At 44.8% G+C, this 20,686-nt stretch overlaps 1 protein-coding gene across 3 annotated transcripts in view; it reads right to left on the bottom strand.

The window, feature by feature from the left end:
• Nucleotides 1-20,686, bottom strand: part of ABCA1 (ATP binding cassette subfamily A member 1) — a 99,631-nt gene that overhangs the window by 67,961 nt on the left and 10,984 nt on the right. For all 3 annotated transcript variants that reach the window (XM_055790653.1, XM_055790651.1, XM_027777814.2), the window contains 4 exons: nucleotides 13,875-14,015; nucleotides 8,130-8,223; nucleotides 4,174-4,315; nucleotides 3,126-3,247 (listed from right to left, as the gene is read on the bottom strand). In XM_055790653.1, the coding sequence (XP_055646628.1) occupies nucleotides 3,126-3,247; nucleotides 4,174-4,315; nucleotides 8,130-8,223; nucleotides 13,875-13,940 (424 nt within the window). In that variant the 5' untranslated portion in view covers nucleotides 13,941-14,015. The remainder of the gene's footprint in view (nucleotides 1-3,125; nucleotides 3,248-4,173; nucleotides 4,316-8,129; nucleotides 8,224-13,874; nucleotides 14,016-20,686) is intronic.

The following is a 20,686-nucleotide window of genomic DNA, read 5'->3' on the forward strand; positions in this document are numbered from 1 at the left end:
CATAATCTTAGTGTCCTACCTTGTCTTTAACCAAGACACTGACTTGCAGGCACCTGAATGAGAACTCTGTCTTAAGCAAGTCTCCCTTCCCCAGGGTTCAGCACATGCCTAATATCAGATCAGACAACACTAACAGTCACACCTTTAACAGTAGTTTGTGAGGTTGTTTTAAAAGAAGCTTGAAGTGAAAGGACTTCAGCAAATGCTCTCTAAACACATTCAAACAACTGAAGAAAAGTACAAACATGCATATTCTGCCATGACTAGCATTAGAACAAAGTCTATACCACAGCTCCAATTTGTGAGCTAGTAAAGGATGACCACCCCCCTGAAGCCTGTTTCAAAGCCATCAGGCAGAAGCGGGAAGTGTGTGTGGAAGCAAGGCCATCACACCAGCATAAGGGGATGAAGCAGCTGCAGAGACTCCAGCAGAGCCCACATGACACAGTAGGAAGCATACCATCCCTCCCCACCGGGGAAACATGAGCTGCAAAGCTGCATCTGTCTGCACCACTGATCCACATGGATTCAGTTCCAGGTCAGAGCTGCAACAGAGGTGGTATTACAAATCTTCTCAATTATTAGCTGATGAGGTAATTAGTCCTCCTGCTAATTGGGGAAATATATGTTTAAGTGCAGTGTTTTCATGTTTGGAGGTGTGCTTATATCTGACACCTGCTCCTACTGCCATCTGAGGTTCCCAGCCACTGGAGGAACTGCCCCAGAGAGGGAAGGATTTAAGCATCTCTCACCTCATTGTCTACAGAACCTGAAGGGTTGACCTGTACTCCCCTTCCTCGCACAGGAATCTAAGCACTGCTAAGCATAAATACACAAGTACTTGTAAGATTAGAGAATGCTGTTTTATGCACGCTGTCAGGGAATGAATCAGGCAGCCAACAAGTGGGCAACAGGGACCCCTACGTTGGAGGCTTTGTAAATCAGGGTATCACGAGAAGGACAAACAGGCTTTGTTCCCTGTAAGCCTTGTCAACAATGGGCACTCTGTCATTCTAACGACAGAGAGACTTAAATTTTTTTTTTATTACACATTTGGAAAATTGTATTATAGAAACATGATCTTTGATGACTGGGTCTGAGACTTACTTTTGCAGTCAGTCCACTGGTCTTTATAGTCTAGCGAAATATGAGCCTTCTGACTGTGGATTTGTACAATACTCCCTATGCAAAATACTTCTGGGAATCATTCCTCCCCCTCAAACCTTCCCAGCAATGAGAGCTTCAGCTTATGGCTTTGGTAGTTTTTTTGTAAACATCAATGTCTGATGTTCACTGCACATTTCAAAACATCACCAGTATCTACTCTCTTTGGAAGAGTTAACTTCAAGATACTGCTGTGGGCACAGAGTCTAAAATCCAGTAACAATGTCCATCATTCTAACGAAGACAGCTTGCTCCCACAAGACCACCAAGTCAAACCTTTTCCTTGATGAGGTCCATGAAAAAACAGTATTAAGCTCTCCTTGGGAAACAGTGATCTCAGCTCATTTTGGCCATGTTCATTGTGAGTCCATCTCTGTAAAGGGTTCACTCTGCATCCTCTCCCCCCTAAAACCACTGCAGACTTGGGTAAAAGCATGACATGCCACTTAGCAGTTCTCAGAGTAAAAAGCGAGAGCTTAGTGGTACTGATCTTGAGCCCAGCAAGGAAGGGTGTCCCTTATGCATAAGTGAAAGTATCAACCAGTGCTTAAAGAGTCAGTAGATCGCAGTATCATCTGCAGATCCGATCACATCAGGATTCTGCACAGCCCTGAAGGAGACAGGAGTGTTACATAGCCAAGACAAATCCCTGGCATAGTTTGTGTCCGTACATACAGCCAGCATGCATCTGCTAGCCCATCACTAACAATACAGGTTATTTCAAGGTGACCTGCAGTGTACTGAGCAACACAGGAAAGGATGTCAAAACACGATCTCTGCTTTAGAAGTGAGCTCAGGACATATCAGATATGAAACTATTCACACCACACCAAGTCAGAAACTTTTTGTCCTGCAGCCTGCCTGAGCCATGCTCAAAAGGAGAGAGATAGAAAGAACCACAACCGTAAAATGAGGAACAGCTTTCACAAAACACTAAAATAACACCTATATTCAAAGAGCTCCACATGCCTGGATAGAGGCTGCAGGTGAAGACATTCAACGGCTATGTTTCCTGCTCTATTTCACTGCTGTACTTCTTTTTAAACCATTACTTTCCATCACTTACAGTAGGTACATGCGGCACTAACAGCAGCCAAGAGAAATAATCTTTCAGAGAAGAGTACCCAAAAAAACTCTAACAAGTTACCATGTCAGAGAGACCTGGAAATAACAAGAGACCTGTCACATTTCCCAAGAGAGGGCAGAGCTGTTTCATGCCCTAGCTCTGCTGCACACTTCCCATCTCATCTCACACTAGTCACTTATTCATCTGCACAGGACAGGAATGCATACCAGACCTTCTCATGCAAGCTAAAAATTGGAGGATTCTCATTTTCCATGGCAAATGGGGTTGTGTGAGCCCCCAAGACAAAACATTTTCTTTTGGACCCTGCCATTCAAAATCCTGCCACACGACAGCAGAGAATGAAGCATCCAACACCAAAGTCACACGGAAACAAAAAAAACACCCCACCAAGGGAAATGGGAGGCATCATTGTCAGATAACAATCAGCTTTGAGTTTGAAAACTGGAAGCTAACATCAGCTTTTCCTCATCTGCGCTCTTCCCTTTCACACTTCCCTCTGCAGCTCAGGCAGCAGAGCGCTAAATCGTAGCTATACTGCATTCACTGCTTCACTCAAAGTAGCAAGGTAACTAGTGTTTTCCAAAAAGACACATTGCTTTCACTCCTTTGAGAAAGTCAGCATTTTAACAGACTACAGTGGGCTGAGGATTGTAATTTTGTATCAAAAACAGCTGCTATCCTTGGAGTTACAGACCACCCCTTTCACCTTCCACCAAAGAAGCTAAAGACACAGGAGAGGCTTAGGGTACTTCTGCAGTATTTTAAAGGGTTTGAAAAACTGTAATGCTAACTGTACATTTCAGAAGTTCACACACATGCAAAATTAACCAGACCAGAAACCAGACGTAGCTGGTCCTTTCTACCATGCTGTTACCTGAGCCAGAGGAGTTTCCCAGCTTGCGCAGTTTTCCCAGAACCTTCTGGACATCATTTATGCTCGTGTCCTGTTGGCTGTACAAGAGTAACCTCTTGGCATCTGAGAACAGCCGGGAAACACTGGCGATGGGAAAACACAAAAACAACCAGCAGTCATCAGCTCTGTGAGCCAGCATCCACAGATACAGTTTTACACCCCAATTCCAAACTCCAGTCCCTTTACAGTTACGCCAATGCTCTCTCCCGGACAATAAGCCCTTATGCCGCTGCCCTCTTCAGTAGAATAAGCCCTTTCTCCAGTGACCACCCTGGGACAATCCAAGGAGCCTAATAAAAGATGGCTGCTAATCCAAGGTCAAACAAAGTTACATTGCAAACCTCAATGCATGTGAAAGCATTTCTTTAAGACTGGGGTGGAGGAGGGCCTCCTGCTGCCTGTAAACTGCTTCCTCTTAGAAGCAAAATAATACAAGTATGTCCTTGCTCCTTTCAAATGCTTCTCCAGGTTAGAGACACATTTTACTCTACGTTAAGTAGAACTGGCCTGACAGTATGAACGCAGCAAGCAGGGCAGGGTGTAAGGAAGTTGGCCATAAATTCAGCTTTCTGCAACACATTAGCCAGTAATAAATAAAGAGCGTCATAAGTATCCACCAGACCTGCACTTCAACTGCCTTTCACTCTACACAATCCATCTCAGAGGTTCATTAACCAGGGAAAGAGGGTCTCTGAAAAAAGCTTACATCTTGCCTTTTTATGGTCCAAATTCTGAGCAACCGACAACAGAAGGGACTCAGTCCTCAACGAGGCAGAGCTTTTCATTCACCATGAGCTCTGACTGCTTGGACTTGGTGATACTGCACACCTGCCAGCTCTCTGCCAGCCCCTCTGAACTTGGTAGCTGGAGAGCTTGGTACTTCAGTGGCAGCAGAAACAGCAAAACCCCCAACAGTGTACATTTACACAACTAGCTGGTAACTTCCAAACATCCCTTTTCCACATGTTGCCCCATGAACAGAGATGACAAAAAAAGCAGGCAGACTCACATGGAGGCATTGAAGTTTCCAACAATACCTGGGGATTCCCCAGGAGTTGGGTAGCGGAAACAAGGGTTGTTGGCGTTGCAAATGATCCCCTGTATCCATGGCAAGGTTCCTGCTGAAGGCATAGCTTTGTTTGGGAAGTGACCTGGAACAGAAATGCAAGAGTTAGGAGACAGAAACACAGGACACAACCTACTACTACACAGCACTACATTTGAAGGGCAGTGCTAATCCTGTGCTGGTTACTGCCCCAAATTGCTTATGAGAGCCCAACAGCCAACACTAAAAAGAGCTGAGCTCATGTTAAGCTCCCCACACTGGTCTAGCCACCTCCACTGAAAAACTATACCTTGTTAAGCCTGCAGAAGCTCTTTGCTACTCTCTGCAATGTTTTTTTGGCCATGCTGACTTGGATATAGTACTTCGTGCTGAGGAATGCCCAACAGCAGGCAACTCAAAAGCCTAGCAGTGGTGACATGCCACATACATGCTTTCTAACCAGCTGTGCTCCTCTGGATTTGCATGCATAACTAACACAAGCTTGAGGCCACACAGACAGCTGTGGTCAGGGCCTGGGTTCTGAAGACCCACAGTATTTCTGTTCAGTCCTTTTTGTTTTCAAAAATCCACTCACCTCAGTTACACACACTGTAAACACCAAGCAAAGAGTCAGCAGTTGTGGGGTGGGTGCCTGCATTGGTTTCCCTGAGATAAGTATGTTGTTGCTGTCCCATATTGGCTTGATTTCCAGACAGTCTTAAATCTTTAGATCTCCTAAAATGTTTAGGTACCTGCCTGCTGCGTTTCAAATCTTTTTGCTGAAGTCTAACTCTAGCTACTAAAGATCTACTTCAGTCATAGCCCAGAGTTTATGTCCTGCTTACGTTCCGCATTCTGGTCAAAAGTTAAAGCAGTAACTACTTGCAGCAGATCTCCACCAGTATGCCACTCAGGCACTCGTGAATCCCTTACCCTCCAACAACAGGAACAGCTTCACTTGTATAGTCCTGTACCTTAGATGAGCCATCAGGCTGCTTTCTGCAAACGAACTCCCCTCCTCACCCCACACTAGGGAGGGGAGCACAGAGGAAGGTCACGCCCCTTCCTCAGTATCTTGCAGCTACTCAAGGCTTTGACCACGAGACACATTCTCCCGTACGGCGCCCACCTCATCCTTGCAGCACAGCTGCAATCACATGGAGGGCTGGCTTCCTACCTCCACAGCCAGAACTGAGCTACCAAAGTCCCACGAGGAAGAGAGGTCTAAGCTGCTGCATTACAGCAAATGCTGGTTAACGTAGGTGGCTGAAGGAAGACTGGGAGCTTATCAGCTCTCCCTGGAAAAAGCAAAGGACTCTGTCCAGGAGAAAGGTGAAGGAACCAAAGGTTCATTGTTTCTAGTACCCAGGGGACTGATTGTTCCTAGTTCTCTGTTTAAAATAGAAAAGCTGTTTACCTGATCTCTCTGGCTTTTGTCTCATTTTGCTTATTTTCTTCTTCTCAGCTGAGAGGTGGGGAGAAGATGAAAAATACCAGGACTTTCAGATTCTTTTTGTAAAATTTCCCTGAGAAGCACATACTCCCTCCTCCATGCCTTTTATTTTACATGGCTAAGAACTCAAACTATTAAAAATAAAATGAAAAGAGGGAAGGTGCACAATAATTCATGGTAGCTCTTTACATAGTGATGCATGCAACAGTGCTTTCTCAAAGAGTAAAGCAGAGATCTGCCAGTTTTGAGTCAGATGAGTTACCCAGAAAAACAGCAACAGTGTAATAGCACACCAACTTCAATGACACTGCTGCAAAACTAGCTTTTCAGTATAAAGTGACTTTTTGTCAGTTTTTCCCAAAATGAAGTACATTTTTAACACCTTCAAGGGTGACAGAAACAGAAAAGTCAAGCTCTACAAGACACAAGTCAGCAATCAATAGCATTCTGCCTTCTCTGGCTGATTTGGTGAAAGCCATGTAACTATCACTTAAGGGCTGGCAAAATTTCCCCCTTTTTCCAGAAAAAGGTTCCTTACAGTAGGCAAAGCTGCTAGAAAAGTCCTGACTAGGAAGTCTGACCACAGAAACAGCCGAATCCTGCATTCTTCTTCTCAAACAGGAAAAGACGACTTAAAGTCTTACTTGTTTATTGAAAAACACTACAGCATTAAACCATCCAGGCTATCTGGAGGCTACAAAGCACTTGCATGCAGCTCTGTTGCTATCATCAGGCATTACCTGCAAGTGATTTCATAACAGCATACAGCACTGCCGCTACAGATAACAATCCTGTTTCCCTTAAGGCATCCACAGGGTTGCCAAAGTTCACCATGAACTCAAGGTTTCTTTCTTGCTATCTCTGCTCACAGTTCAGCAAAAAATAGTTAAAACAGTTCAACTATACAACACAGCCACATCTGTCAGCACGAGTGAATGTCCAACGAAACCAGTCCAGATTTAAATGAAGTTTAGTTACCTGTTCTCAGAAGCTTTTAAAAATGGAGATGAGTTTACCACAAAAAGTTAATTAAAAAGTTACCAGGTGCCCTACACTCCACAATTCCTGAAGATAACATTGGCAGAAGGCAAACAAAACAACATCAGTTAGTGTAAATGGTAAGGAAAAAGGGCTGCAGGCAAAAGACTCAGAACTCTGTGACACCAGCATACCAGAGCAAAGCAAAGGATTTATATAGACACTAATGACTAACAAGCCCAAACTAAACAGCTCTATGAAAAGGCAGCTCTTGCTAGATTTGAGTTATATACAGCACCACCACAGCTGAAAAATTACCATTGAGGCTGCTAGTTATTTATACCAGCTGAGTAGACTGCTCATTGCCTCTCTTCAGCTTCACATCTGTATTACAGGTATCTCTAATGCCACTGTAACATTCAGTCAGAAAAGGCAGTTCAAATGTCATGCAAAGTATGAGATCTAGTTTAGGAAAGCTTCAATTACCCTGCTAAGCACTGCAGAAAGTGAGTTAAACAGTACACGGGACCAGCAGTGTCCAAAGTGCAACGGGCACCATAAAGATAAACACTTCAGCTTTAGAAGGATCCTTACTAACTTGAAAGCCTAGCAAACAGCACAAAATGCTCCAGCTACTGCAAAGAGCCATAGGGTAAGTGCTGGAAGAGCTAGTTCTTTACTCATTTTAAGAATTAAACACTTCAGTGTGCCCTCCAGAATCTTGTTGTGCTCACCCTTAAACCATACCTTGCGGTAATCAGGCAAAGGAAAGATAACAAAGACCTCTTCCAGTCAGCTAATTGCAGTATGAAGCTGTCACCAGTCACAGTAAGATAAAGCATGTTGCTAATAAACAAGTCATGCTACCTAAATCAAATGGTAACCAACACAGATGCCTAAAGATTGTCATTGGCAGCACAAGAATAAGCTTCCTTTAAAAGAAAAGCAGAAATGTGCTAATTTAGGATATAAAGAAGAAAGAAGAGTAGCTTTTCCCCACAAATGTATGACTGCTCAATCTACTGAATACAGAGCTGACAGTCTAATGGTTAGAAGGAGTAGAATTGCCCAGGCTCTTTAATGTGATACATTAATGCACATTACTGCCTGAAAATGAGATTGCTTTCTTACAGATCTGAACACTACTTTCTTTTTATGCTAAGTCACATACAGATCAATGATGACAAGTAAGACTTGGGTTCTGTGTGGGTTTTGCAGACTTGTCACAGTTCTACAGCAAATTCTCGACTAATACATAAATGCAAAAAATAAGAAACAGCAGCAATGTACAGTGCTGGAGCAACATAAACATGTCAGAACACACTGCAGTCTCCAAGGTAGAAGGGAAAGAGCCATTAAAACTTCCCTGAAGATTTGACTTAAGTATGCAGCCACTGCCCCTGCTCTTTGCATCTTGCCAACTGCATTATTACCTTCTAACCATGAAACAACCACCATTCTGGGTACAGCTGCTGTGTTTGATACTTACATTCATGCTGCTCGTAGGGCGGATATGAAAGTCTTACAGAGATCAGGATGAAGAAGATAAACAGAGGCCAGGCCACTTCGATCAGCAGCTGGAACTGGAAACAATAAAGACAAAGTATTAAAACATCCCATTCAAAATACATGACAGAGCAGAGGTTTCAGGACAATTCACTTCTAAGCCAGGACAGTTTTGCAAGTACTGCCTCACTTCATTTTGCCTGTGCATTCCAGGATCAAGAAGTTTGTTCCTCCAACTTCAGAGGATAATCTGCAAAGAATTACAGGCTTTTCTCATTGATATGTGCCAGTTCTGGGACTAAACTGGATGTGCTTAGGGGCTGTTTAGTTCTTTTTGTCCCCTGACTGAAAGAAGCCTCCCAACGAATCTTCCCAGCCATGACCTGAATTTTTGGCCTCGTATTTTACAGATACAGGGAAACACCTCCATCCCATTCTCCCAGCAAACTACTGAGCTTCTACACTAACACATCAGGTGATGAAATTGTACTGACACATAGCTATGCCAATCTTTCAATTTCAGGGCTGCAGAAGTGCAGTGGTACCAGGAAAGCAGAGCTACCAAGATTAAGTTCATACCTAGTTATTGGTTTATTCTAATGTACTTTTTTTTTTCCCCTCCAAAGGTAGGCACCCACCGGTCCAGGGTACCTACAGATGAGCAGTGAGTGTTAGGGTAAGGATATAAAGAACTCAGAAGGACTAGACAAGAATATAAGAAAGGCCTGCTATTAAATGCAGAGCATTATTTAAGACAGGGAATTGAAGCACAGAAAAATTCATGGAGATTGCCACGTCCTACAGAAGCATGTGAAAAAAGTAACAGTTCATCCTAGAGCTTCTGAGACATAAGCTGAGGTTTCCCAGGCTTGACCTTCACCAGCCACACCCCTCCTTCCCCACTCCAGAAAAGCTGCCTAAACATGCATTTTAGGTAAACCATGAGGAAGAAAAACCGAAAGCTTTTTATGCTGCTACTTATGTTTTTGCTCCTTTTGGGAGAGGGAAAATAGAGTGTTTTCTCAGTCAAGAGAAGAGAAATCCTTTCCCTGTCTTTCCTGGAAAACCCCATTTTTTCTAATAAGATATCTACATCATTCCTATTGCAAGCCAAATAGAGTAAGACCTGCACCCCAGTGGGAGAGAGAATCCCCACACAAACATGTTTTCCCATGTTACACCATCAATAGCTAAAATTAGGCTCCTGACACTCAGCACAAGGTACTCCATGCAAACTTTGAGGTGAGACTTCTAGGTGATACTAGGTGTACCTCAAAGCAATCTCAGACTGTAATAATAGTGCATTAAAACAAACGCCACTTGATCCAGCAGAGGAAACTATACAGGATGGGTCTTCACAGATACTCCTCATGGCTGACGTCCAACCAAATGGCAACCCTGTCTCAAAGGCAAAAACTAAGCAGTCTCCCAGGCACTCCTGCCAGTAATGCCAGGCTCGGCAGTATATGCTTGGGCCACTGTTTCCCACCCGTTATTTTCATGCACATGTTGTACTACTGCCGGTTAAGAAGCTCCACACTAACAAAGATGCCAGGAAGATGTCTCAGTATCTTTGATCTCTGTTTTCACACACACACAAAAGTAGTGGCAACACACACAGAGCCATTAACAGTGACAGTCTGCTTCCTTTTGCATTAGACAGTGGCCTTGCTCCCAGAGGTCAGAGATTCTCAGAGCTAGGACACTGACAATTTGCCTGCTCCTCTCCTTTCCAAGATCCTCTCACAGCTGCTGCCAGGACAGTGTAGCAGGATTTTTCCCTCTTCTTGACAAGGGTGGCTGTGAAACCAGAACATGCCATTCCCTCCACCAGTGTAGATGGCCATGCCCTGACACACATTGCAGCCCTCTGCCACCCTGGATGTAGGCAATGAGCATGCACCCTGAGCAACTGCCACTACACTGCTTGGGTAAGAGTGGTGTCAGCTGGGCTTGTGGAGGCCTCTCCACCTGACCAAGGTAGCCAGCTAGGCCCTCGCAGCCCCGTGACTGCTACAGAACCACTTAAAAAAATGCTGCGCTTCAGATCAAGCCCTGGCTTGCTTAGAAAGTTATCAGCCCCAGCCACACCACACCAGGGTGGACAGTAGTGCCCAAATGGCCCTGCTGTTGAAAGGGGAGCCTGGCCACCTGCACACAGCTCTTTTTTTGCATGCCTGATTATGGTTAATGACAGTCATGAAGGTAATCACATGCAGGCTGCGTGCACAGTGCTATATGCCTCTGCACATGCATCTTACTCTGCAGATTGACAGGCTCAGGGAGGACAGAGAAAGGACGGATACAGCTTGGACTGACCAAGTTGCACTTTCACAGCTGAAGACTGCTGCATCATGACAGCCACTCAGATGGTACTCACTGAGAGACAGCTGGCCACTGCTGCACCAGAGGCTTGCACGGGGTCAATCTCAATGCGTCAGTAGCATTTCAATAGAGTTTGAACTCCTTGGGCAGCCTCTTGTGCTGTTCAAGAAAAACTGAAACCTCTTCCTTTTGCTCATAAAGGTCAGTATGTTCCTTCCCCTATGCTTCCTGACCTTCCTGTGACAGCACTTTTCATCCACTGTGGCCTTTGTAGGGGAGGACAAAGAGATACTAAGGGGCATCACTCATTGCAGTCAGGTTCACACTAATTAGATACTGAAAAACCAAGTCTCCCCACCCACTTCAATGTTGCAGCTACTAGACCAGGCTGGTAAATAGCAAAATGAACCTTCAGACCTCCAACCCCCCTCTGCCACCCCACGACATCTTGAGTTGAAGGAGGAACATCCCATTTGCACACAGCAGTTGAATCCAGGGGTGGCACTTGGCAAGGAACAAACTGCTCCTATTTTTACAGAGGCTAGTCCCCAAAGCATGCCCAATTTACACCAGCTGGCCAATGATGCAGGATACCATTAAATATTGAGATCTACACTGTGTCAATACAAAGCCTGTTGAGGAAGAACTAACCAAACTACCACCCCATCTCACTGCCAACCACCCTCCCCACCTTTATGGTCCAGTTTCAATGCAGAGAGCTACCAGCAGCTGACCAGTCTCTCCACGCAAGTTTGAGATGTCACCTCATGTGAAAGACAGCAGGGAGTAAGAAATGTTTTCTGTTGATTTTTTTTGTTTGGTTGGTTTTTACACAGTGACCCCTGAACATGATTTTTCCTTCCTCCTCTTTCCCTGTAAACTCCTCCTCCCAACTCTGGTGCTGCTGGAAGTTACCCAGTACAAAGTAACACTTGAATTGCACACGTCAGGCTGAGCTTTGAACCCAGCTTTTGCAATGCAGCCCCAACTCACAGCAGCCAAGGGACAGTTTGGTGGGAAGCAAAGGCTAGCCCACGCTTCTTGTGGGAAGAAGGGCAAGGATCAAACTATTTCTGGGCTACAACTTCAGTAAGTGCAAATGGGAGAGCACCGTCACCAGCACACCCAGCTCAAGGCCTTCAAACACTAAAGCAAACAGATGAATGACTGTGCTGCCATGGTAAGTGTGGTGAGAACAGATGTTCTGCTACTTTTCTGCCATTTTCTGTTAAGTGGATTTCCACTCCTGATATCTTCAGGTAAAGCCCAAATGGGAAGCACTAAGGAGAAAAACTCTGCAGATATAAGAACCTGTAAAAAAAAGCAATGTCTCAGGCCTTTGTTGTGAATTAACTAATAATATCAGCGCTGAACAGAGACTAAGAGCAGCTTCAGGCCCTTTGGGCTACTTGATGGGAAACCAATGCAGAAGCTGCCAGAAGGTACCAAGAAATAGCTGAGCAGATTCAAGATCATGACAAAACTACAAGCAGGAAGGTCTTTTTCACTAACACATGCTTAGCCTACTGCATTTTTGTGGCATTGCCAAAGAATCCAAATGCAGCTCTGCTGCCCAGCAAGCTTGCCTACAGCTACCTTGACAGGACATGCATGCTAGACTCAGACCTCTTCCAGGTAACCTTCAAACCTGATGCATTATTTTACGAAGACCCTGACAAAAAAGTCCCATCATTTTCAGTGTAAAACAACTCCTTGTGAAGTCTCCTCATGGTTTAACCAGTTTAAGCATTGTTTCAGATCTGCAGTTCCCCTAGTTGCTAAGGCAGTTTGGAAGAGGTCAGGAGTAAAATCTCTAAGTGGCAAGGGAGGAAGAAACTGTCTTCAGCCCTAAAAGCCTAGGTTACATGAGCAATAGCTAAGAACAGCCTATCTTTTTAGGAGCTGTAGTCAGTTTTGAGACTACCTTCCCCAGCTCTCTTGCAGTATTCTTCTAAATTATGAGGCTGTTCCCAAGGTCAGGATGCTGGCCCATAAATTCAGAGAGCAGATAGCCTCGCTCCTTGCAGCTGACACAGCCCAGTCTCCCAGCTGAGCAGTCCTGTCCTGGGAGATCAAGGATCCTGGGGTAAGGTCAAAAAACATGCTAACAATGTAGAAATTCCTGCCATCGCTGGCACCTCTGTAACCACAGAGGTATACAGGAAAAGTCAAAAACTTCATGAGTCACCCTTGTCTGATTTTATTTAAGAATGGACTAATTCCAGATCTGAATGAACTGGACTTGTGTCCAAGCCCGGATACCTGAGCAAAGACTTCAGAGACCGTCTCCATCTCCAGTGGTGAACATGATAGCCTCCCCTCCCTTGTGACTCTCAGTTTCTAAAACCACCCAGCCCGAACCAGCTGGCAAGGACCCTGACATTTGCAGGGTTCAGAAAGCTTATCAGACAGACCACTTTCCACTCACCACCTCAGTAACTCATGTTCCCTTCACATTCCCTACTCATACCTCCTCAAGGTCAGATCTAACAGGACAGATCCTCTGCACAGGCCTGTTGTACAGAACATGCCCTTGTCCAGCACAGTTATCCCCTAAATCCCTGGAGGGCAAAGAGCATGTTTTCTCTGGCTTTTAGTTGTCTGCAGGAGTTACAGCATATCATTAATGTAAAGGCAGAAGAATTTTAAGAACACCATACCTAGTTCATACTCCTGTGCCTTCGTTACCACAAGGAGAAATGGTTGTTGCATATTGTCTATCTGAACAGGTACATTCCCACACTGCTAACAGATGGTGAGGCTAGCACTTAAACTAATCAGAACACACCTTGGTAGAAAAACATCAGTTGCCTGGGTTTGTTTCCAGGCCAATGCAAGAACATGCTTCATGCCAGTCACTTAAACTGTACCTCCTGTTGTGAAGACACAACAAGTTTGGGTTTCTCTCCCTGATCAAAGAGACTGAAGATGCCTGTTGCCTCCACCATTTTGACCATTAGGAAATGGCAGAATTTTGTTGCTGCTGTTGCAGCTTGCAGAATTCAAAAGCTTTCAGACTCAAGCACACATCCCTGCAGTATGGCAATGCCCCACCTGCAGAGCGGAGCAGGTCATAGCACAGGTTTTCATCTTACATTTTCCTCGCTGCACAAAGCGGCTGTGGTACCCTCTCTACTGGGTCAGACGTGAGCGTTTCATTACTCCAACACCCCCTCACACTGGGATTCAGGAAAGAAGTCTTGAGCACCTTCAAGCCCTCTAGGTTATGTCCAACCACCACCCTCTTCAATTTGAATCAGGTCTTTCTAATGGTAGACCAGTTGCTCTGCCAGGGACCACTGGAGGTAAAATATTAGCATACAGGATGTTTCCCTGTTTTGCTTGAAGAGTAAGCTACAAGGTTACAATTGAGACTTCAAAAACCCCTCTGTCCAATACTTACAGTCTGTCTTCTCCTGTAGGTGAAGTTCTTCCACAGCAGCAATCCCAACTGCGTCCAGAAAGCCATCTTCCTTCAGCAAAGCCCAGGGGCTCCTTTTGCACAGCAGCAATACACAGCACAGCTGTTGTGGCTGGGCATTAACTAGGAGGGGGGGAAAAAATAAGAAAAAAAAATTAGTTGAAAGGGAGAAGCTGTGTCAGAACAGAAAAGGCAACAAGACAGGGAAAGGTAGAGGCTGCACTCTGTGGCCTCATGTAGCTTTGCAGCCCCCATGACACTCCCCACTACTACCTTCTTTACCCCATGCACTCTAGCCAAGTCTCATAGGTCTCAGTAAGCTCAGATTTAGACTCATTGTCTCTTACCTCTGAGCTCCAAGACACAAAAGAATGCAATACCCACAGGACAACAATTTTCTTCCTTCCTGCCCAAAAATTCCAAGAGCAAGAACAGCCCAGAACAAGGAAAAAAAAATCATAGGTTTTGAAAGCTGATTTAAAGACCCCTCTGAATGTGACTGAACCATGCAATTTAACCCTTTTTTTTTAAAAAAAAAAAGTTTTTTCCATATTCACTACTATAATGATGAAAAGCCTCCTGCCGAATTAGGAAAGCCTTTGTTTTGAAGTCCAGTCAACACCACGACTTGTAGGAGAAAATGCTATGCACTTAACAGGCAATGGAGAAATGTCCATTTCCTTGAAGCTAAGTGACCAAGAATGACCCTGCAGCCATTCATATTTGGATAAAGTGAATGTAAAATTGCTGTTGAGTCAGTGTTCATGTCTTGCAACCACCTGGTCTCCAACACTGTGGTGAATTGGGTGCATTCAGTATGCACCTTGCAGGACTACAAGAAAGTATAAAGGCTTAAAAAACCACATTCATCTCTTTGGTGGCTATTAACAGCATGGAATAGGCTTGGGTACACACAGACTTGCAGGAAAACTCAATCAAATGGAAAAGTGAGCTTCTAGTATGTTAAACATTAAATCTTTTTTCCAGAATTAATTTGGCACAACTTAATCTACTTTCAAGTTTAAGACCAGATGAAGAGTTGTTTCATTCTGAGTAAGTGTGCACACAGGAATTTAGTTAATCCACATCAAATTAATTCTGATCTGCATACTTAAATATACTCTGTTGACAGGCTCCGTGTTAACAGGACAGCTAGCAGCCAATCCACACACAAGAGCAAGAGAACCATTCCCTCCCAACATCAGTTAAACCGGGAACACACATGCTTTTGATTCTAGTGTCCCACATACCAGTACCCTAGCCCTGTGATTCAGAGCTGCATGCCTGACTGCAAACTGCATTGAAAAACTTCCCAAAAGCCGTAAATGTGCTAGGAACATAAGACTTCCTCAGGAAATACTGGAAATACTCTGACCAGTCCTACACTGCAGTAAGACGAGATAAATGGCAATTCTGGATGTGTGTTTGGAGTTAATGAACACTTGTGGCCTTTAAGTCTCATCCAAAAGTAGATTCCATTATTACAATGACTTGTAGATTAAAAACTTGTCTCTAATGATATAGGTCTGTGCTACAAGAAAGTTTTCCCTAACATGACTAAGAAAAACAATTACACCCATTATGCTGAGTTCTACAGATAATTACACCATAGTATCACAACAAGACAACAGTGCTCCTTAATGCCAGTACAGAGATGAAAACAGATGTCTACAAAACCCTAAAAATTGAACCTTGTGCCAGCACACAGGTACATGAGTATACAGGCAGCATGGGCTCATTAACTTCTACTAGGTACTCATGTAATTCACTGACATGACCTCTACAGATGCGCCTTCATGGAGGGATGCCCAACTGATGTGACAGGAGAGCCTTCCTTTCCTCCCCTGCCCAGTGCTTCCTGCTGGTTGCAGCACCCTGACATGAACACATTTCATCTGCATGCACACCTGGTGATAGACAGTGAATTCCCAGACACAGAGTGATGCACTTGACAGGCTAGTAGCACATTCACAGCAGGAATAAAACCTGCCCTTTGTGGACAGTCTCTACAGTCAAACTGGCTGTTGAGGACTGTGCACACATGCTCATGGACCCAAATCACACCTTTGCTTACAGGCTTGGATACAGGGGGCTTTGCAGCACTTCCCCTCCATTTCAGTATTACACATTTGAAGCTGCAATTAACATGTAACCCAGAGATTAAATTAAGTAGGGATTGATTGTTATCAACCCTCCTTTATACCCCCTCCACTGAGCTGTTTCTGTTCAGGATTCAGGGGATTTGGCAACAATGCTTTTATATGCCCTACCAAGCGACCTGGATCACCACTTACCGAGTTTGAAGGTACCCCATGACCACTAACTTGGTGAAAAAATCATTCACAGAACACCAGGAGAATTGCTCTTTTCAAGTGTTTTTTCACAAGGATACTTGTCTGTGGGTCATAGACCTCCATTTGCTTTGCTGTGCTCTCCAATGTGCCACAAAACACAAAGCCTTTCTGCCCCAGTCCAATCCTGCAGCCAGTGGACAGATTTGGCATGCAGAAGCAGAGGACAGGAACAGACTGCACAACCCTCTACATCACTGGGAGTTACACAACAGATTTTATCTTCAGAAACCTGTTCAGAGTACCCACTCCATATTTCCCCCCTCTATAACATTGCCAACTCTCTGCAACAAACTACTTTCCAACACTTTCCAGTGATTACAGCTAAACAGCTAAATAGCAAAGCCCATGAGAACAGTGTGCCACAGGAAGAGTGCAGGAAGGATCCCAGGGAGAGCGAGAGACCTTTGCTGTCCTCATCAATGGAAATACACCCAACTCCTGTGCCTTAATACCCTGCACAGAGGCAGAATAAAGTCTGAAGCAGTCTGTGGGATGTTTGACCTAGTCACAGAGTAGCTGGTTTAATCCACATTACTAAAAATCCAGACACTGGTCCCTCACAATTGCAGTCAGTTCACATGATCCAGAACACAGAAATACTGCCTTGTAGAGGTTGTAGGGTCCACATCGCACTAGCAACGTGTAGTTAGGCAATACTGGATTATTTACACATCTCGGCTCATCTGCAGAAGCCTATGCAGCCATGCAGATTCAGCAGTGGCTGTCTGCTTGGACTCCAGCTTTCTGGAGTTCAGCTGAACTTCACTGTGAGCAAAGCAAGTGTTTTGGCCTTCAAATAAGGCCAGTTTGCCTGGACACAAGTTTTATTTCAAATGAAGAAACAAAATACTGATTTGTAAGGACTGTGCCTGAAGACTGGAAAACCTGGCCCAGATGTAGGCGCTGCCAGCCAAGTCACTACATTAAACGAGGGGACAGGGCCTAACAACAGACTAATCACCAACAGCACAAAACCCAAACGTGAAAGATGCCCAGCTCTTCCAGCCACACTGGGGTGACAGCTTCAAAGGCATACTCTGCCCCAGTATCTGCTACAGACTGGGTAATACAGGTTTGTTGATGCCTAGAGCTGTCTGATTTTGATCCACAGAGGCTGACAGATTGGGTTCACTGCTGATGCAAGTAAACTAGGTCCACTTGAATTACTAGTGCATCAGAAAACATGCTGCAACCAAAGATTCTCAGAGGAAGATGGCTTAGCCCCCTTCCAGATGTTCTTCCAGCTGACAGCAGGCAAGAATTCTAAGTCAGATGCAGAAAACTGGTAACCCCAACACTCACAGCTCAGTTGGAGCTGAAGATCATCTGTATCTCCACTTCAGACTAGTCTGGTAAAGTTCAGTGTAGCTAGGAAATCCAACTTGAAATTTAGCACTGCAGTGCCAAAACGCACAGATACCCCTAGTCTCCAATGCAGGCTTTTGTGTCTCACCTAAGTAGAATTTTGAGCCATCAGTATGTATCAGTGATCACTCCTGACATTTGCCTGGAACTGTCTAAAGCAGCAATACTGTTTCTGTCTGGAATAAGAAAAGCTGCGTGAATTCATCATCACAGCATAAGTCTGCTCTGCTGAAGAGAATGGAGATTTTCACCTGCCAACACTGGTCTAAAAGGACGAACTCTTTTAGAGTGCAATCTCTAGTTTTTATAAAGCACCTCCCATGAAAGTGCGAAGAATTCCTCCAACTACAACCAATAGCACAACTTAGCTGTTGAGAGGTCTTTAAGATGTCCAGTTTTCACATCCCGTCTTTTAATTGTGTGAACACAGCAAGGTTTCCAGTAGAGGCAGATACCAATACACAGCAATCTTAGGGCTAGAGGCATCAGGCTTATTTCACTTCATTACCCAGAAATCTGTTTTTGTCTAGCTCTGCTTCAGCATTTTTCTACCTCTTCACCAATATATACAACACAACAGCAAAACTTACACTACGCAGAGCGCACCAGGGGAGACAAATTCCCTACAGCTTCAGGGTACACCTGGCAGCTTCTGGTAACTCAGGTGTAAACTCAGATCTGCCACTTTACCACAAATAAACAGATACCATCAGAAGGGGCTGTCTGATAACTGAGACAAGTAATGTGTTTGGAATAATGTCCTGAATCCAGGCATGTGCCTCATGCAATATGCAGACGCAGCAGCAAGCGTTCAGTCAATCCTTACTTAGTCTTGGCTGCTTGGTTAAGAAGCCATTTTGTATTAAGCCAGCAAATAAACGGTGGGAGTCCAGTACACAGGGTGTCCCTGCATGCTCTATCAACATGCTACTCAGACTTGTGCACATTTAACAGGCTATTTGTCAGGTGTCTCAAGTTTTCCCAATTCCTGGCAAAAAACACCCAGAAGTGACCAAGTAAGAGACATCTGAACACTTCCCCAGATCTTCTGGTAGAGCTTCCCCTAGTCTCGTCCTAGGGAAGAGCTTACCCTTACAATCACAAAAGAATTTAAGCCTGCAGCATCAGTGGACGTTGGAGGATAGACAGGAGGTACACAGCAATCTGCATGTACCTTATGATCCAGCCTGGGGTTCCTGCCTTGATCTCAGCGAAGTTCTAACACCAGGTCAGGACTTTCTCTGCTCACCCAGACCTGCAGCCACAACACCCACCAGCAGCACAATCAAAGCACAGGGTCCACACACTTGTCCCATGCTCTGCCTTTGCAGAAGATTCCCTGTGTGTGACCTTCCCCCCTGCTGCAGAAACCCTGCGCTGCCTCCAGACCTGCAATTCTATCTCAGTGTACAGTTCAGACAGTTACTATGAAGATGACGTCAGGCTACAGGGCAACCTCTCAAAAAATGGACAGTGAAACACATACTTTGACCAAGTCTTTCTTTCTAGATCAGCAATACCCAGGACTTGCAAGTAGAACGGCTGCTAAGAAGTCCATCAACTGGTATGCCAAGACTCTCCAGCCCCAATCCATTTTGAATACAAAGCAATGTATTTTTACAGCTGTAGATTTAAAGAGGAAAAAAGCTCAAGTGGCAGAGAATCAATTCCCCACCCCCATGCCTGGTATCCGTACTAAGTAAACATAAAACAGCCTTCAAAAGCAGCTTTCTGCAAACAATGCAGCTGTTTGCTTTCTTTTGGGGGCGAAAAACCTTTCCCCTAGAGAAGAAACCACTATTCAGACAGGGAACAAAGCAAACTTATCAAACCTCATGAGACTGGAACATTTCAGGATTCTGCAAGAGGCTGTAGACCAGGGGTCCTCAAACTTTTTAACCAGGGGGCCGGCGCGGATGCAGTGGCAGGCAGCCATCTGCGGCTGCTTGGTTCCCCCCCCAGCCCCCGGCGGGGGGGGTGGGGGGGGGTCTGCAAATACCGGGGGCCGGATTGAGGACCCCTGCTGTAGACCCACTACATCTCCAGCAATGAGTTAAACATAGCCCTGGTCCGCAGAGCTAAAAGCTTTTCCTAGTGGATGAAGGTTCAGTGGCCTCCATAATCAGTTAGCAGTCCTGTTGTCTCAGTCAGATTTTCCACATCACAAAAGCTACAACTGGCAACTCTGCACAGAGAAAGCAGCCATGGAGTGTTGGGGAGAAGGGTTCGCCGGAGTCAAGAAGTCGCTCAATACGAGTTATGCATCTTGCTCAACTTTATTAGTTTCTAACACTACTTATATAGGATAGATACACATGCATATTCGTAAAGCAAAAATATAATTGATTAGCCTCTAAGCGCACGTGGTACTCACACCCCTAATTATCATGACTAAAATAAGCATTCTATCCATGTAGTTAATTTGTGTTGCTGTGCTTCAGCCTTGTAGTTTGTTACTCCCTATTTTCCCATACCGGTCCCCATCTTTCTTGGCCCTGCACCTGCTTTCCCAGCAGCTGTAGCTTGTTACACCCACGGCCTGTTGGCACAACATAATGACTTGGTCTCCGGATTCAAGAACAGCTCCAGGCCACCTTTCTTGTTAACCTCAGCACAGCAGCTTCAGTACAATTCTGATTACAGGCCTGTTCTAATACCAGGCCTGGATTGTGCAGAACTTCAGAGATTCTAAGGCCACGCTTCTGCAGCCATTCTTCTACTATGGAGAGCACCAATTTAACATCTAGAGGTGATGCCCTTATAAGGGGAAAAGGCATGTGCTGGACACAGCACAGTTTTGAGCTACTAGAGCCAATGCTGTTTGTGTCCCATGAGCAGACATGGTATATAGCACCTCTCACTTTCTGCCTCAGACTAAGAGCCATACACCCGCTTAACTCCAGTAGCTTTTGCCTATGTATATATCAAGCTAAATGAGATCCACTTTTGAAGAAAAGGGGCAACTAAACCACAAAGGCCAGCCTTCAGCAGAAATAGTCCTCTTTAAGGCTAACGTGTCCTCACATTTCATTTCCTTTAGGCAGTGTCAGGCTGCATTTTGCGGAGCAAGCAATA

This window comes from Falco peregrinus, chromosome Z (genome assembly GCF_023634155.1).
Source record: "Falco peregrinus isolate bFalPer1 chromosome Z, bFalPer1.pri, whole genome shotgun sequence".
NCBI lineage: Eukaryota > Metazoa > Chordata > Aves > Falconiformes > Falconidae > Falco > Falco peregrinus.